At 48.9% G+C, this 17,684-nt stretch overlaps 7 protein-coding genes across 7 annotated transcripts; 3 read left to right on the top strand and 4 right to left on the bottom strand.

Moving 5' to 3' along the window:
• Positions 1 to 37: 37 nt before the first annotated feature.
• On the top strand, positions 38 to 2,157 carry FMAN_01990 (uncharacterized protein; the record flags this gene model as incomplete). The annotated part of the gene is made up of 7 exons (XM_041825244.1): positions 38 to 273; positions 327 to 682; positions 737 to 912; positions 967 to 1,170; positions 1,226 to 1,369; positions 1,422 to 1,661; positions 1,729 to 2,157. 7 exons carry the CDS (start codon positions 38 to 40, stop codon positions 2,155 to 2,157), a joined length of 1,785 nt encoding a protein of 594 aa, XP_041677343.1.
• A 369-nt stretch (positions 2,158 to 2,526) lies between these two features.
• On the bottom strand, positions 2,527 to 3,606 carry FMAN_01991 (uncharacterized protein; the record flags this gene model as incomplete). Its single annotated transcript, XM_041825255.1, has 1 exon — positions 2,527 to 3,606. The coding sequence occupies one exon, from the start codon at positions 3,604 to 3,606 to the stop codon at positions 2,527 to 2,529; it is 1,080 nt and encodes a 359-aa protein (XP_041677344.1).
• A 536-nt stretch (positions 3,607 to 4,142) lies between these two features.
• Positions 4,143 to 7,204, bottom strand: FMAN_01992 (uncharacterized protein; the record flags this gene model as incomplete). The annotated part of the gene is made up of 2 exons (XM_041825267.1): positions 4,143 to 5,581; positions 5,632 to 7,204. 2 exons carry the CDS (start codon positions 7,202 to 7,204, stop codon positions 4,143 to 4,145), a joined length of 3,012 nt encoding a protein of 1,003 aa, XP_041677345.1.
• A 328-nt stretch (positions 7,205 to 7,532) lies between these two features.
• On the bottom strand, positions 7,533 to 8,873 carry FMAN_16034 (trichothecene 3-O-acetyltransferase; the record flags this gene model as incomplete). The annotated part of the gene is made up of 1 exon (XM_041825278.1): positions 7,533 to 8,873. One exon carries the CDS (start codon positions 8,871 to 8,873, stop codon positions 7,533 to 7,535), a length of 1,341 nt encoding a protein of 446 aa, XP_041677346.1.
• Positions 8,874 to 9,228: 355 nt separating this feature from the next.
• Positions 9,229 to 12,504, bottom strand: FMAN_01993 (uncharacterized protein; the record flags this gene model as incomplete). Its single annotated transcript, XM_041825289.1, has 3 exons — positions 9,229 to 10,394; positions 10,445 to 11,080; positions 11,130 to 12,504. The coding sequence occupies 3 exons, from the start codon at positions 12,502 to 12,504 to the stop codon at positions 9,229 to 9,231; spliced, it is 3,177 nt and encodes a 1,058-aa protein (XP_041677347.1).
• A 767-nt stretch (positions 12,505 to 13,271) lies between these two features.
• FMAN_01994 (uncharacterized protein) lies at positions 13,272 to 15,083 on the top strand (the record flags this gene model as incomplete). The annotated part of the gene is made up of 1 exon (XM_041825300.1): positions 13,272 to 15,083. The coding sequence occupies one exon, from the start codon at positions 13,272 to 13,274 to the stop codon at positions 15,081 to 15,083; it is 1,812 nt and encodes a 603-aa protein (XP_041677348.1).
• A 1,598-nt stretch (positions 15,084 to 16,681) lies between these two features.
• On the top strand, positions 16,682 to 17,560 carry FMAN_01995 (uncharacterized protein; the record flags this gene model as incomplete). Its single annotated transcript, XM_041825311.1, has 2 exons — positions 16,682 to 16,859; positions 16,911 to 17,560. The coding sequence occupies 2 exons, from the start codon at positions 16,682 to 16,684 to the stop codon at positions 17,558 to 17,560; spliced, it is 828 nt and encodes a 275-aa protein (XP_041677349.1).
• Positions 17,561 to 17,684: the final 124 nt, after the last annotated feature.

Below are 17,684 nucleotides of genomic sequence, written 5' to 3' on the forward strand. Positions count from 1 at the left end.
AGCGGCCTATGCACAACTTCCTTTAATGCGTACCAACATGTCGAGCCAAACCGAGCAAAGTGACTCGCCTGGCAACGGTGCACTCAGTAAAGAAAAGTCAAACTTGTCGTACTCCTACGATGCCAGACGCGGATGGAGGCGGTGGAGAATCTTGCATCCCGGTAGGGGAATGTACCACGATGTCAAGCGAAGACTTCCTTACTACCCAAGTGATATCACCGATGCTTTTACTTACAGGACTGTCGCCAGTACAATCCGAATGTACTTTGTCAAGTATGTTTCCACGATGTGCATCTCTATTCCACTAACTCTTGCGCCTTTTATAGTCTCCTCCCTGCTATAGCCTATACTCTCGACATGTATCGCCGAACCGGGGAGTTCTTTGGCGTCAACGAAGCTCTGTTCTCTTCCGCCATGGCAGCCATTGTCTTCAGCCTGTTCAGTGCCCAGCCGCTCACCATCGTCGGCGTCACTGGTCTCATCTCACTATTCAACTTCACCATCTATGACATTATCAGCATGTACGATGTCTCCATCTACCCCCAGTTCATGGCTTGGACTGGTATCTGGGCTGCAATCTTTCACTGGCTAGCTGCCATCTTTAACACGTGCGACTACATGCGCTACGTGACGGACTTTTCTAGCGAGTCGTTTGGCATGTATGTCGGTATTATATACATCAGTGAGTTGTGTCTTGCACATCGTTTATCGTATTGGTAGCTGACAGTATGTGTAGTCAAAGGTGTCGAGGAACTTGTCAATGAGTTTGACAAGGGCGGTCAGGCAGCAGGGTACTTGGCTTGTCTGATTGCCATTCTCTACTTTGGCACTGTCTACGGTCTAGAGAAGATAGGCTCGAGCACCATCTGGAAGGCAAGTGCCCGTACGCTACTCGCAGACTATGCCTACGTGGTAAATATTTCCGCAAACCCAACTAGAGTGATGATGCATCGCTAATACAGTCAGTTCGGGACGATATTTTGGGTTGGCTTCTCTCACTTCCCTGGCAATATTAATTCAACACACATCGAGCGAGTACCCATCACCAGAGCTTTCTACCCCACTCAATCCAGAAGCTGGCTCATTGACTTCTGGAACTTGGAAGCCAAATGGGTATTTGTAGCCATGCCTTTCGGTCTTTTAATAATGCTTCTATTCTACTATGACCATGTGAGTGCGGCTTTCCTTTGCCTAGCCACAATTGCCTTGCTAATAGCTCTTACAGAACGTCAGCAGTATCACGGCTCAAGCTCGACAGTATCCCCTCAAGAAGCCTGGTGGATTCCATTGGGACTTTTTTCTTCTGGGTTGTACGACTTTTTTGTCTGGTATTCTTGGATTACCCATGCCCAACGGCCTTGTTCCACAGGTACAGCAAGCTGATTCGCACATGTTTATGCTGTTTCCGCTGACTGCGACAGGCACCTGTTCATACCGACTCTTTGACTATCTACGAAACCGAACTTCAGATCATTCCGACGTCTGGGGGAGAGAATCAAGAAATACGGCGTCCCATCGTGCGAGCAACTGCGGTGGTTGAACAGCGCGTGTCGCACTTCTTGATGGGTTTAGGGTTGATAGGGACTATGACAGGACCTCTTCTTGTCGTGTTGCGTCTCATGCCAGCCGCGGTATTTGCTGGTGTATTTTTTGTTGTTGGCGTAAGTATCTTCTCCCAAGTTACTTGTTCTGGCCTCCGATAGCAAATGATACTGATAATCTTGTTAGTGGGGATCCATCGAGTCAAATGGCATCCTCCAGAAGTTCATCTATCTCCAGTCAGAGCAACGCTTTATTCAGCGCGATGAACCCATCATTCGAGTACGCCGACGTAAGGTCTCTCTTTACATTGCATTGCAGTTCATCGGTGTCGCAGCATGCGTGGCTATATCACATACTATAGCAGCGATTGGATTCCCGGTTCTGATCATTCTAATGATTCCTCTTCGGATTCTCGTCGTTCCACGATGGTTCACACTGAAAGAGCTCCAGATTCTAGACGACTTCACAGCGACTAATAAAACTGTTTTGGCCAGTCTCGGTGGAAAGCCAGTTCTGCCAGAAGACTCCAAGGTTGAAGACTGGGGCCTTGAGAGGCGAGAGAGCGAGGCTCGTCACGGCGTGCCACGTCAACGCGCTGGAAGTCTTCACCGATAAAGGCTATTCACATGGTGCCATAAATTTTGTGGTCATACCGTGCGAGGCGCGTGATGTAAGCCATCAGCTATTGGGTCTATCAACTCCAAATAAGACTCTTGTCAATTGTCTTAGAAAGCAGGAAGGCCTCAGATATAATATGGTATTGGATTGGGAGATTTTGAGCCACGATCAACGACGGTGAAGGAATTTCTATTGGCGAAACATAAACCGTTGTTTAGTGTCTGCAAGAAAGGCAGCAATATACGAGATATAGTCCTGATAATATTGCAAAGTCAACAAATGTTTATGTTCTATTTATTACAGAGTCGATGCCTATGATAATAATATTTATGTCTCCCACAATTAGGCTTAAAGGCAAGATGCCACCTATAACTTCCCCTTTCTCCCGTCCTCACTCAACTTCAAGATCATACCCAAATTCCCGCTTTCAATAATCTCAAAGATACTTGGCAGTCCCTGCGCCTTGCGCTTCTCTTCTTCTCTACGGAAGAACTCTTCCGCAGTCCTGATCCTATTCGGGTGAATCTCATCCAACAGCTTATAATCCCTCTTCACAACGCCCTTGTTCCCACCAGAGTGTCTCCACATATTCCAGAAACCAGTAAAGTTCTGCTTAAATGACATGGTCGCAGGATCGTTGAAATCTGCATTGTAGCCAGCAGGAGCGGTGGCCGCCCATGGAATGTGCTCGAAGTATGTCTCCAATGGGATGTCGATGAACTTAGCAGGTTTGCCAGTGACCTTCTGGAACGCTTGTGCGAGATCGTGGTAGTTGATGTGATCGATAGCAACTTTGAGATCGAGTCCATTAGATCTCTCGGGATTATCGAACAGCCAGCGAACATAGTGCTCACAGTCATCGAGCGCGACATGAGGGATTGCTCCATCAGCTAGAGGGACAGCCCAAGTGACGACTCCCTCAACAATGCGTGGAGTCATAACCGTCTGTGCTGAAATTGCCATCTCGATATATGGACCCGTAGTAAAGATTGCAGTGCCCATGTTGTAACTCTGTCTCTGGCTCAGCATCCACTCCGCCATTCGGCCTTTACCATCATAATGGCCACAGCGGAATTTGGGATCATAGCCACTCTTCTTATACCCATAGTCTAAGTTTCCAAAAACAAAGAAGTTGATACCAGACTCAATTGCCAATTCATAAGAGCGAATAGTCCAGTACGTCTCTGTCTTTTCACCAGTGTTGAAGCCGTCAATGTTGACAAAAGCGCCCCAGCAACCTTGATAACCCATTCGAAGATTGTCTTCGTTGGCGAATGAGCCCTCAATGAACTCAACATCACCTAGCTTGGCTAATTCCTGGGCCCGCTTGGAATTGGAATCGCGAGTGAGGACTCGTAGACTGTAAGCCCCGTCTTTGGTGAGGCCGCGACAGACGGGGAGACCTTGGGCTCCTGTGGCTCCGATAACAAAGATGCGACGAACCATGACTTTCTCAGCGAGAGAGATAATTTAATGGTGGTTTAATAGAGTTTGGGAAATGTTGATGGTTCTAAAGTTAGAGGGTAGGATTCATGCATGGCATCTTGAAGTTTAGCTACCTCATTTATGTATATCGGCATTGCTGAACACGATCCGGCAAAGATTACAAAATACAAAGATTACCGGAGGGTTTTGTAATAGTTTCTTTGCCTGATTACAATTCGCTCCGGTCTCGGGTCGTGCGATTTGATCAGTAATTATTGATCACTAATCGCGAACGTGGTGCTCTGAGCGCTAATGTGTCGGCCCGCTTAGACAAGTCACCTACCAAACCATCTCTTCGTATTCCTAATTGGGAACGAGTATGTTCGGGATCAAACATAACGGTGGCAGTCGTGTAACTAGACACGTCCCCCAAAATGCTCACCGATATGCACGTGTGCTGCAACATCTCGGGAAGAACAAAGTTCAGTAATCAATTATTATCATGACCGAAGTCGCATAATCATATTACACTGAGATTGCAGCTCTTGACAGTAGGACTAGACTATGTTGAAGTCAAAGATAAAGTTGAATGGCTTAGTGTAGCACCTGTACTTCTCAAACGGCCTGACCCTGACCGTAGCCGATCCAAGCCCGTTGTTATCGTAATCAAGGTGCAGAACCGTCATGTTTAGTGGTTTCAGATCATGCGGGTGCTGTGCATCATCCAGGTCAAAAGGCATGTACCTCCGAGCCGTGAAGCTGAATGGCTCGTCCTTCGTCCGTCGCGCAGCAAGTGTCACGTCCTTGTTTCCAATCTTCAGCCATCGCAGGTCTTCCCGATTTCCGTTCTCTTGAGGGTAATCATAGTACGTAAACAGGTCCGGGACTGTGGAGCTATACTGCCCGATACGGGAACCTTGCTTGGAGTCCTTGTAGTTCTCTCCAGGTCCTCGGCCAAACCATGACACATCGTCGAATGACTCGGGGAGAACGGCCATGAGACCAATACGAGGAATGATATGCGACTCATTCTTGCTGACAAACTCGCCCCGGGCTTCGAGTTGAAGTTGAGGTCCGCTAGTCGGGATCCTGTAGATCATGTCCGCTTCAACGCCCCAAGCACGCGTCTTGACGCCAACCCAGACTTTATAGTGCACAGTAGTTCCATCATCGTCGACACGCCAGGTGACGTCTCTGACTTGAGGGTAGATCATTGGGATCTTTTCTTGTTCCCAGATTGGTCCATCGCCAGAGGAAGCAGCGTCGTTCTGTGTGAGGGCGCGATAGAAAGACAGTTCAGGGCCACGTTGGAAGATATCCACGCCATTGATGTTCCAAGTGACATTTCCCTGAAGCAAGTCAAATCCAAAGGAAGAATCTCCACTCTTGTAGAGAAGCTTCGTTCCGTTCTTCTGGAACTCGCCGCTGTCTTGACGACGGACAAGCGATAGATCCGGGGCCTTGAGGCTGGGGCGCTGGATGTGAAGTTGGTCCCATGCAATAACGTGGCCTTTGGGAGCCCAAACGGTGGCTTCTTTCAATCTAAACTCAATAGTGATCCATGCCTCGTTTTTCGTGATGTTCAATCCCGAAGGCAGTGCCACAGTCCTATTCTCACCAGCGGGTATTCTCGGAAGTTCAAGCGGCCGAGCATCCGTCTTGAGGCCATCCGCGACAACATGCCACGAGACATCGAGATGACTCAAGTCCGAGAAGTCATAGTGGTTAATAACAGTCATTGCACTTCCATTCTTCGCCTGCTTCACCGAAACAGGCTGGATTACCTTGGCGTACTCCTGCAACGAAGGCATAGGTGAGTGATCAGACAGCACAAGACCGTCCATGATAAAATCCCCATCATTGGGTTCGTCACCAAAGTCACCTCCGTAGGCGTAGTATGTTACGTTCTCTTCCTTATTCAGAAGTCCATGATTGCTCCACTCCCAAACCAGGCCTCCTTGGGAGAGTTGCTCCGTTCTGAAGAGGTCGATGTACTCTACAAGACCACCTGGACCGTTCCCCATGGCACTGGTACTGTTAGCTTACTACCATGTGGAGGATGGAGAGATGCTTGCTGGGCGTATTCACACAGCAGTATTGGCTTGTCTGTGTGCGTCTTGATAAACTCCCTTACATCATCAGGCGTGCTATACATCTGACTGTACATATCCGTCGACGTCGCATTACGATCCTGTTCGTAGTGTATGATCCGACTTGGATCCCTCTCTTTGATCCAATTGCTCATAGCAGCGTGATTCCGACCATAGAAGCACTCATTGCCGAATGACCAGATAATGACTGAAGCATGATTCTTGAAGCGCTCCACAAGCTGACGAGCTCTGTCGACATAGGCCTCTTCCCAATCGGGGTTGTTGGACAGCCACTCAGCAGCTTCTTCTTCTGTCTCTTCAATGCTACCAAAGCCATGGCATTCAAGGTCTGACTCAGCGATGACGTAAAAGCCGAGCTCGTCAGCCACGTCAAAGAAGTCAGGATGGGGAGGTTGATGAGCCGTGCGGATGGCGTTGATGTTTGATCGCTTCATGAGTAAGAGATCCTTTCGCATGTTCTCGTAACTAATTGTCCTTCCAGTGAGATGATGATGTTCATGCCTGTTGACTCCATATATAATGATGGGTTTTCCGTTGACATAGAAGTTGGATCCTTTAATCTCGACTCGACGGAGACCAACCTTTTGAATAATAGTTCGTCCGTTGAAAGTGATGAGCAAGGTGTACAAGTTTGGAGTTTCAGCGGACCAGATGTGAAAGTCATCTGCGGACAGTTTCTTTTCGTAGATATCTGAAGACGACCCTTTCCATTCATCGATAGTGGAACCATTAGGTGAGAGCAGGCTGATGGCTAGGTCGCCCTCTTTTCCTTGAATGGTCACATTGACTTTAAACGAACCTTCATCAAATGAGTCGTCAAGTTCAGAGTCAACCTGAAAGTCGACGATCGATGATTCAGAGAACGGAATGAGGTAAACGTCGCGAAAGATACCAGACAGCCACCACTGATCCTGATCCTCGATATACGAACCATCAGACCACTGATAAACCCTTACAGCAAGATCATTCGCCTGACCAGGAGTGAGATAGTCCGTGATGTCGAACTCACTCGGATTACGACTCCCCTGGCTATAACCAACCTCTTCGCCGTTGACCCACACATGGAACGCGCTATCAACTCCCTCAAACCGCAGTCTGATCTGATCACCATCCCACTGTTCAGTTACTTCAAACTGTCGCCAGTAGGAACCAGTGGGATTGACATATGAAACGTTGGGTGGAGTGACGGAGAATGGGTAGTCGATATTGGTGTAGTGGGGATGTCCGTAGCCTTGGAGCTGCCACATACCCGGGACTTCAATGTCATCCCATGAACTGGTGTTTGCAGTTTCCCAGATTGGGGCATCGAGAGGGCTGATGTCGTAGTGGAATTTCCATGTTCCGTTGAGACTGTGGAAGTAGCTTTGTTCTCGATTGAATGAGAGAGCTGATTCCTGGTCGGGGTAGGAGTAGAAGTGTGCTCGGGCTGGGAGGGTATTACGGTGCAGGATGTTCAAATTACTCGAGTCAGGCAACACCCCAGGGAATCCTAGCGCCGACAAATCCATGGTGCAAGTCGATACCAAGAAACTCTTGGTGGTGCTCTAAATCATTAGTCGCATAGATTACAGTTAACTTATACCTCATCTCATCGGCCATCGCCTCGGGTCTACTCCTCATCCTCCGCAAACGCCAAGCCCTACGATCGTCACCAACATCTCCCGCACCTATCACAGTAACGGCACATCTGGGTAATAGTCCGAGATCTGCATAGTCTCCGCAGGATACAACTCTATAAACAAGAATAAGCATAAAGCTCGCATGATGTCGAATTATGTCATGACCTTCCCCGCTGGAACGTTGCATTGAAGCCCCGCGAACCACTCAAACCTCTTCCTAGCCAATGAACTTCCCATACGCTTTCCACTCCTCATCACTCTTCAATCTCTCCATATCTTCATCCCTCAATGATATCGCCGCGGTTATTTCTCCGTCTGGTCTCTTGGGCATGAGATACATCAGACTCTCAAACGGCTCAAACAAAGGCCTCCTCACACTCTCGGGATTTCCCAATCCAAGTCCAAAGTCATACTCCCAGCATTTCAGCTTCGCCCACGAACTTAACATAATGTCCGTCGATGGATTCGCATCTGCCGTAACAGACACATTTGCCCTGTTTGTCTGGTCCTGAAGATACGTCACCATGGCTCGGGTCCGCCGGCGGAGATCGTCGCGGCCGAGTTGAGACCGCAAGCGAGATGCTACGATGCCGAGGGGCTCGTTAGCGATTTTAGAGAGGCTCGAGACGCTATAGGTCATGTTTTGGAGGATTCCTGGGTAGGTCTTTGGCACGTCTAGGTGAGGGCGTACATCGACGGCGCGACAGAATTGAGTCGAAGTAGAATCATCCAAACGGGGGAGACGGGCGCGGCTGACGGATTGCCAGATAAACGCCGAGAGGGAATCATCTGTTGAGATGAATTTTGTGCTTTGGTCAAGACTTTGTGTCGCCTTGTCTTTAAGCTCGGACAGAGCTTGCGGACTGAATGAGAAGAATGCCCAGCTTGCTTTTGGCCGCGCTGTTGGGGTCTCGGTCGTTGGTGGGGGCTTGATGATTTGATGATCCAACTCAGGCCCGAGTTCGTAATTTTCGAGCGGCGGAACGATGGTCTTGCGGTCAAGGTTCATTGTTGATCTCTCTTCTTCCGAGAAGTCTTCGCCGCGACACGCCTTCGAGAGTAGTCGAATGAGCTCATCTTGACCCGTCATGTCCATGCAACCATGTTGTCCGTTGACAGTGAATATGAGCCCGCCCTCAATAAAATTGAGCTGAAACATCAGCACAGGCGAAGGATCATCAGGTGAAAAACCAGGTCCAAATGGCAAAGTCTTTTTCGGCGCAATTTTATTCTCGTCAAACATGCTCGTGGGGAACTCTGCTTTTCTCAGACCCTCCATTGTCGGTGCTGAGGGGTCATCTCGAAGATCCTTAACTACCAAGGGCGGTGTCTCTTCGAACGGCCTGATCTTGAATACGCCAGTGCCATCGTCTTTGACTTGGCCAGCTACCCAAAGGAAGCTCTGCGATAGACGCTGTAGGCCGCTTCTGAAGGTGGCGGTGATGGTTGGGTGCGTGGTGGGGTCGGTGACGGGGAAGCAGAAGCTGACTTGGGTGTAGATCTTGACCATGAACGGCTGTTGGCCGATGATGTCTAGCTCTATGTCTAGGTCGTCCATGTTGGTGGTGTTTAATGCAGTCATTTGAGATGATGAATTGGTGAGATGTAAGTTTTGTGTTCAGTTGGTTGTTCTTATATTATCGCGAGGTGGGTTCCGCTAAAAAGGTATGACCTTGGATGAGTCGAAATGCACAATTTCCTATTATAGACTAGTACACACAGTGCTCCACTCCAACGACTTTGTGTTTGGACTGGTCAATGAGCAATAGTGTATAAATACTGAATGGATACAACACAGGAAGACGGCTTGAGCGTCAAATAGAATTGTGATTGGCAAACCAATTCTTTAACTACTGGGTTGAGCCGTGTGTGAGCTAACGAAGTAACCTCAGTTGGGCATAAAACGATTGCGCCTAGTACGTAGTTGGTCTTGGCCTCATAGGTATAGAGGAAGCATAATAATCCAATCGCACCCACTTAGAACTTCTCCCAGAACTTTTCTTAGTCCCCTCCAGAACACAGTCCTTATGCAGAACGCTGTCTTCAATGCCACCAATGATAACTGCGCCGTTTGTTTTCAGAGGAAGCGAATTATGTTCCCCCTTTGTAAGCCTTGGCTTGATAAACTGTACCAACCGTCGAGGACCACATCGCTGCCCAGGTGTTCCGTCGTTTACTCTGAAAAGCTCGGTAGAGCCAGATAAGGCTAGGCCGCTTGCAGTAAGCCTCGCCTGGTCTTCTAAAGAACCTTGAACGGTGAAAAGTCGTTCCAGAGTATCGACTCGAATGCCTAAACAGAAATGGCCTTTCGGAACAGAAGTGAGTGCGGGACAGACGTTTGGAGGCGAAGCAGCGCTTAGGATATCGCCAAAGCCGGATCCAAAAAATATCAGAGCTTTAATGTCCCTTGCGTATTCATTCCAACGACCGCACTTATTTGTCAAATTCGTCGTCTTTGGCGGCATCCATCTCCTGGGCTCAACGAGGTCCATGTACTCCCATCCGCTGATGCTGGGCTTCAGGCTTAGGCCCAACTTCATTGCGTAGGACTTTGAATTGAGATAATCCTGGGCCCAGAGTCCATCAATAGTAGCATAAAGTGACTCGAACTCATGCTTAAAAAGGCATGGTTTAGGCTCAGAGCTTGACAATGGACGGCGATGACAATATACTCTTTCGGCATTCCTGAGCATGACCTCACGGGTTGAGATCACTCTTCGATCAGGGTGCGCGAAATCAAGATCTTGGCCTTGGTCAGATGTATCCGGATGTGTATCTTTGCTTTTCTTGTTCCGTTGATGGTGTAGAACGTGCAAGATTAAGTCTTCTGCATTAGTCTGTGTAGCCCTTCTCTGGACAGTATCATATAGGATGATATGCGTGTTCTTGGCATCGTCTAGGAGAGCATCGTAGTCATCCTGTCGCTGGCAAAAATATCCATCCTTCTTCCCCACAGTGACTTCAGCCGTAACTGTACCCCATTGACTAAAACCGACCTGTAGTTTATCGACTTGAGCCCACCTATGTGGCACGCTTGCTTGTGAATAGAGGACTCGATCGTATTCGTAGTCACTTGTTGCTGTATGTAAATGTCAGTAGTAGTAAGAACACCGAGATAGATAAGCAAACCGAGAGTCTCCAGAACTGTCGGACACCATCCAATAAATGATCTAGTGTCGAGAAAGAAGCCTGCTTTGGCGTACCTGAGGAGGCGAATGGGGCAGAGCGCATCAATGTCAGTCCATTCAAGCTTACGTGGATACACGTCCACGACATGCCACTGAATGGAGTTCTGGAACATCTTTACTGGAATGAGAGCTGTGTATCTTCCTTTAAAGACATAACCACCTTTAAAGGTGACTGCTTTATGCAGGCCCAGAAGCTGTGTCATGACTCGAATTGATGCCTCCAGTCCGCACTCGTTGTGCTTCCTCTCGGGTGAAGGGAATCCTCTTATAATGATGCCAGGGCCTATGACAGAATTCCAACACATTTTTGACTTGGCGTTTTCTGGCAGTACATGGAGTTGGACTTCGATGTTGAAGGTTGGGACTTGCAAGCCGGCGGCCGGCTGAGTGGCCTCACTAAATCCCACATACGCATAAGTGAGGCTCTCCTTCTTCTCCTGAAAAGCAGCAGCTAGCCACGAGATCTGCTGAGCTATCTTTATGATAAAACTTTCGGTCCCTGAAACATTTAAAGTTCGCAAGGATGGATCGATAGTAATCTTATTTCTCGTTGCAATATCTGACAGAAGACCGGCCCCTGGTACAAGGATTAGTCCAGAAATGAAAGATGAATTTCATTAACCTACAAGTCTTCCTGGCCAGCATACTCTCCGGTATCGCCTTTTCGAGAGCCCTGAGAAGCTGAGGACTCTCATGGAGCCAACACCACTTCATATACTGACTCACTGAGCATAGCCTGGCTGTCTCAATAGTGCCGGTAATTGATATTACTTTCCCGAGCTCTTGATGTATACCTTGTTGATAGTTCTCAACAAGGAAGCCCTTCAAGTCCCATTCAACATTAAAAACAGCACCAAGAATAGTATTTTCCCCTTCGCGCTGAGGGTAGTAACGTCTCAGAGAGAGCGACGTTTTTTGCCGTATCAAATGCATCTTTTCACAATGGTACTGTTGTATGCAGCTTTCTACCGTGTGGATGAGCTGTTCGAATGCTGGCTGATCCGTCAAAGTCTTCAGGACCGCCAATAGGTCAACTGATTGCCCGTAGATGCTAGGCGCACCTTCGAGCTTGAACCCGACTTCTGTCTCATCCTCAGATCCCTCTCCGAAACTGACGCTCGATCGATCATCATACCATGCTTCGCTGGGGGGTTGATTATATAATGGGAGACCATCTGCTTCAACATGGTCAGGCAAGCCGGCGACATTTGTTTCCGGAAGCCAGCTTCGCATTTTCTCCGCCAGTCCCAGCGGCGCACCATCGCCGAGAGCGCCATCATTGAGCGCGCCCTCCTCCTCCTCCTTTTCTTGAGTTAATCCCACCAGTGAGTCATGTAATTTCATAGCAATCTCAGATCTCAATCTGCGTATCATCTTGACTCCTTGTATCTGTGCTTTTATAGACTCGTCTACATTGACGGCCTGGGTGAAGTCTTTGATAGCCTTGCGGAACTGGGAGACAACAAGAGGGCGAGAAACATCATCAGCCACAAGATGGAGCATGCTATGGTTGAGCTTCTTGCGCACAGCCCCAGAAAATCTTTCGATGGCGTCTTTCCTCTGTTGCGGCGTGTAGGTAGCAGAACCCACAGAGGTAATTGAAGCTTGATCATCGTGATCCTCATCTTTTTCCCTTAAGGGGCTTGATGGCGTTAAAGCTGGGCTATCGGCTTCTTGCTTCTTGTCGCTCTGGTTCGGTTTCTCGCTAGGAATAGTAGTCTGGGCTGTGATCTCCGTGCTGGCTATTGTACTCGCTATCAGATATGTGCTAGGCACCGATGGCGGCTCCATGCTCGGAAGTGCTGAGTCTTGCAAGACAGTGGAGCTAGAAGGGATAAATTCAGATGCCGCCGGGTTCAGAGGCACAAAAACTCCAGGGCCATGAGTTCTACTTGAGTTGGCGCTTTCCAAGTCGTTGAAGGCTGTGGGGTAGGTTTCGAGTTCGACTGTTGCCTCTGAGGGTTGCATCAAATCGTCGTACCAACTGTCTCGTTCTGCCATCGCGACTTTAGCGCCTAGCGATTAGCTGCCTTGAAAGTTAATCTAGATTAATTAAATTGTCGCCAGATATAATGCTCATAAGATTGTTAATTGACGCGCTACTAAATTTCCTGTATAGATTAGCATCATAACCTTTAATTGCGGTATTTTGAATCAAGGATTGCAACCGTTCTTTCGTGGCTGTGCTTACGGAATGTTAGACTGGATATGCCTTGCTTACAGAAACACATTTGACGGTAGTAACCATGTTAATCACTCCAATGAGATCTTGATGCAAGGTCGAGAGCAACTAGGTCCACAGGCTCTGAGAGGATTTACTTCGCTCAGTTTAGCTGAAGGTATATCAATACAGCGAGCACCGTACACATTCTGACGGTTGACCTTTTTGGCAAGCTGTGCGAACCCCTCTCCCGACTCTGCATGTAACGTAGCCGTTCCCCATTCGTTTGATCAGGACCTCCAATTGGGCATGTCTGCCTTGTCTTAACTCAGCCTGTACAAATGCCTCGTGCGGCTGAACCCGACTGCATCTCACTAACCCAAGAACAACTTAGCCCTTCCCCTTCTGCTTCACTAACGCCCAATTCCATGAGAATGTGCCTCGCGTGGCTTTTAGGGCGTCGAAATGATCTTATCTCCACGGTCTAGACCATTGCAGTTCTATTTTGGACTTTGAGCTGAAACCATGTGTCGGTACACAAATACCCGCTCTTGGCACTCTTGGCCTCTCGTTTGTAACTCTCTACGGAATCTACCACTACGACGAAATGCCTTTTGACTTCAAGGCCTACGACCAGAAATGCCAGGGCTTGACGCTCGAGGAGCTACAGCGAGAATGGGAGCACTACACCCGCCTAATTTCGGGCGCTGCCACGTCGACTGCGGTGTCGGGATGCGCTATCCCCCTCACGCTCGGTGTCTCGACCATTGGAGTCGCGATGGCAGCACCAGCGATCCACAACGCACGAAAGAAACGCGAGATTATCGAACGGCATCTCAATCGACTTAACGCCACACATAAGACACGAAAGCGCGATGTTCTGGGAAGCATGGCGGTCAGCGGGACGATCGGCGTTGTCACCCTGGGAGTCGGAAGCATGGGCGCTGATGCAGTAGCGACTGCTGGTGCAGAGCACGGCATCCAATCAATTGTTGCAAATGAGACTGCCATTAAGCTCGTGTCGCATGCTGCGCTTGATGGCGCGGGGATGATGGTTGAGCATAAGCATACGGACCATCTGAAGAAGAAGGATGCGCGAAAGGCGTTCCAGAAGGCTGGTGTTTTCCAAGCTGTGCAGGATGCTAAGGCTGCTGAGGCTGGGTATACAATCCAGCCGTATCAGAACAATGGTCAAGTTTACGCTGCTGGGAGTTCATCTCAGGCGCTTCCGCCTCCGCCTCCGCCATATAATGTCGCTGTTGGTCAGACGCCCGTACCGCAAAGTTATAATCTTACGCCAGATGGGTACTCCCAAGACTTGAAGGCTCCAGTCGTCCAACCGCAAGCTCAGCAGTACCAATCTTATTTGACTCCGCAAGCCACCGGACAACCGCCAATACAACAGCAGCATGACTACTCACAGCAACAAGTCCCGACATACGGTGCACCATCGCCTATGCCCCCAGCGAACACGCAGATGTTCTCACCACCACAGACTCCAGCCGTGCAGTACCCTCCTCAGACTCCGCAGGCACCAAACATGCAGCACGCACAGGCGCAGCCTCTCTACCACCAGCAGACATCAGTCCCGCCATACAATCCTGCTGTGACACCGCAACCGTTCAACATGACTGCCATGCATCAGGCTCTTCCTCCCGCTACCCCTGCGCCATCAACTCCGTATCATCAGCCGCAGACACAACAGGTCCCAGGCATGGTGTTGCCTACGCCTCCTCAGGACAGCACTCAGGCCTATATGCCTCAACAAGTACAGCCGCAGCCGACTGGGCAGATTGCTGGTGCACCTCAAGCGGGATACTTCCCAACTGTCCCAGCAACACCAGCTGGATATCCACCTGCTGTGACGGTTCAGCAGCAGACAACACCGCAGCCTGCTGCTCTAGCTCAGGTGCCACCGCCTGCTGATCCAGCAAATGTCTACCAGACTCCGGTGCAGCATGTTGCTCAGCACCAGACGGGATATCAGCCATCTCCTATACCGGCTGCTCAACCGCAGTATCATCAGCAGCCTGCCTATACATCACCCCAAGTTCCTCAACACACTGGCACTTATCAACAAGCCCCGGCACCTGCTCCTGCACCTGTTGACCGAAGAAGCTCGTTGATTGCCCCGCACCAACCAACCTACGCACCCCATGCACCATACAATCCTCAAGATTGGGCTCCTAAACCTCAGCAAGCATATACTCCTCAGCCCCCTAGCATGGCCAGTCCAGCTGCACCAGCTATACAGTACCAGATGCCGCCAACTCCTCTCCCAACTGGCTCAACAGTGAATCAGTATCAGTACGACAACAAAGGTTCATACTTTCCAGCCCAGCCCCAAACTCCTCAACAATATCCACCAGCAAATTACCCCGGGGCACCGATGCCCAATCCGGTACAAGTGACGCAGTAGCCTTCGAGACGTGACACTACTGGGTTGCAATCGGAATTATGAGTTATGCTTAATTATGAGATAAAGAATAAACTACCCGTTGGCTCGAGAAGGGGGGGTCGGAGAAGAATGCTTAGTTGAGCTTAGAGCTTTGAGAAATATAGCGAATATAGGCCCAAAATGAAATATGCCAGAGCTTGAACATCAGTGCGACCTTGTCTTTTCCCCAGGTTTTGCCCCAGATAAGATGTCTTATCTTCTTATCGATAATCGTATCGATTAGTCTCTAGGGTAGCTCTATAGGCGGTAGATGCAAACGGCAATGAATCGTGAATCATGAATCATGTCGAGACAATTTCTCGCGATTCTGTCGGACCGATGTTAGTCTGACATTTCTGAATTACCAGCAATTAAAAATGGAACTCCCCTTCATCGGTCACGAGACGAGCAGAGGACGGTTTTCAACGTGCACAAACTCTAACTGTCAAGCTTGATTCTTGACTCACTAGAACTAACATTGCGACTAGTCCGAGTAGTGCTAAATTGCTGCAATACAGGTTAGTATTCTCCCTCGTCTTGAGCAATGACGTTGCCTGTGGCTTATACCGTTGCCAAGACGGCAAATATTTCTGCACGAAAAGCCATCGTCTTTGCGTTTTTTAGTTTCGTTTGATCTCATGCGCCAAGAAGCTGCGCCCAGGGCTCAGAACGGTGAGCCAATCTCATGCCCCCAGTAACATTCCACAGCTGCCTGTCTCGGGTAGGCAAAACGGCTTTCTAAGATGCTTGCACTATGTTTCTTGGCTTTATGGAAGCTTAGACGAATGTGCCAATTGGAATCAAGACATGAAATACAAGACCTCGTTTCTTCGGAGACAAAGCCAAATTCGGAAGCTTCGGCAATCTATATAACGAGATGCCGAAACCTTAAACCATTGGTCCAAGGCTGTGTCTTTGGATGCTACCCTGAAACCAGGAAGGATGCGATATGTCAAAGATCCCAGCAAGACTGCGGAAGATTCCAAGCGGGAATTATGGGTGAAAAGGACTGGCTAGTGTCGCAACCAATCTGGACCAAGCACAAGGAGCGTGATAGTTGCAAATAACATTGGCTAAGCACGCATTATCCTTTATCTCTCACCGTTCAGGAGATTCAAGGATGATTCTAGACCGTCAGCGCCAAGACACCACTGTAAAGCCTAATTTTTTAGTGCATTACCCCATGGAGAATCCCATTTTCTAGCGCGGGCTGTGCCTGGAACATCCACGTGGGTCATGAATGGAAAGTTTCACAAACGTCACCAAGCAGTTATTGGCAATTCATTGAGAAGAAAATATGAATGACAGGGTAAAAACTTGGATCTTGTTTATCGATAGGCTTCGAGATAGAGTTTGCAAAGTCAATTGGGTTGCTGCGGGGGTCCAAGCCCCCGTGGTCTGTGGTATCTTGCGCCTCGCTTTTGTCTTGGCAGTGACATTATTGCGCGCTAGACTGTATTCTGCGTCTTTCATGTCCTTCGCAATCAGATATAAAATTGCACATGAACGCTGCATCTCAACGTCCTCATCAACCAGCTCTTCACAATTCTCTCTTGCTTATTCTCTATCTCATCATTACAATGCGTGTCTCTCAGCTTTTCGCAGTGGCGACGTATGTCACCAGCGTCTTGTCCTGCGCAAAGCATAACAATCACTACTCCCTCAAGCACAAGAGGCGACACATTGACCCTCGCGCCGAGCCTGGAAAAACGGACTGGGCTTATGAAGCTTCTTACAATTGGGGTCGTCTCAACCCTGGTACGTTCATCTGATAGAGGGTCCTGACAGACAGTGACTGACACCATCTAGACTACCATCTTTGCCAAGATGGCACTCAGCAGTCTCCCATCCCCATCGCGCTCAAGCAAGGTCTCTCACTGGAACATCTGATCAAAGAGTGGAATTATCCCGATGAAATCACCGGCAACTTCTTCAATTGGGGTTACGGGCCTGCATTCACTGTCCAGAACGACGATCAGATCTGGACTCAGAACCCCTCTTTCAGCTTCGACAACGAGACTGTTTACCTCAAAGGCTGGCACATCCACGCCCCCGCCGACCACACAGTTGAGCGCCACCGCTCCAGAGCCGAGCTTCATCTCGTCCACGTCAACGCGCAGGGCAAGGAACGTGCAGTCCTTGCTATTCGTCTCGATCCAGGTAACAAGGCAAACAGCTTTTTTGCTCAGCTCCCAAAGATGATTGGCTTCAACGAAACGGACGTCAGCGAAGAGACTACTCTCAATCATAGGCTACTCCTGGAGAGTGTTGATTACTTTGATGAGTTTTGGACTTATGAGGGAAGCTTGACGAGTCCTCCTTGCACCGAGGGTATTCGCTTTTTCATCGCGCGTCCGATTTTGTTTACGAGTGTGCAGCAGATGAGGGCTATTCTTGGGGCTTCGACTTATAGTGCTCGTGAGGAGCAGTTGGTCTGGCGTCATCGCATCAATGTATAGTAGCCAGGGTAGGTCATAGACAGTTGTGATAGCGCGAGGTAGAATATAGATGGGATTGTATTACATCATGAAGAACAATATATATCTATTTTGAATAATTTTTAACCGTTTATTATTGTGTACT

The sequence above is a fragment of the Fusarium mangiferae genome (assembly GCF_900044065.1).
Source record: "Fusarium mangiferae strain MRC7560 genome assembly, contig: FMAN_scaffold001, whole genome shotgun sequence".
Classification (NCBI taxonomy): Eukaryota; Fungi; Ascomycota; class Sordariomycetes; order Hypocreales; family Nectriaceae; genus Fusarium; species Fusarium mangiferae.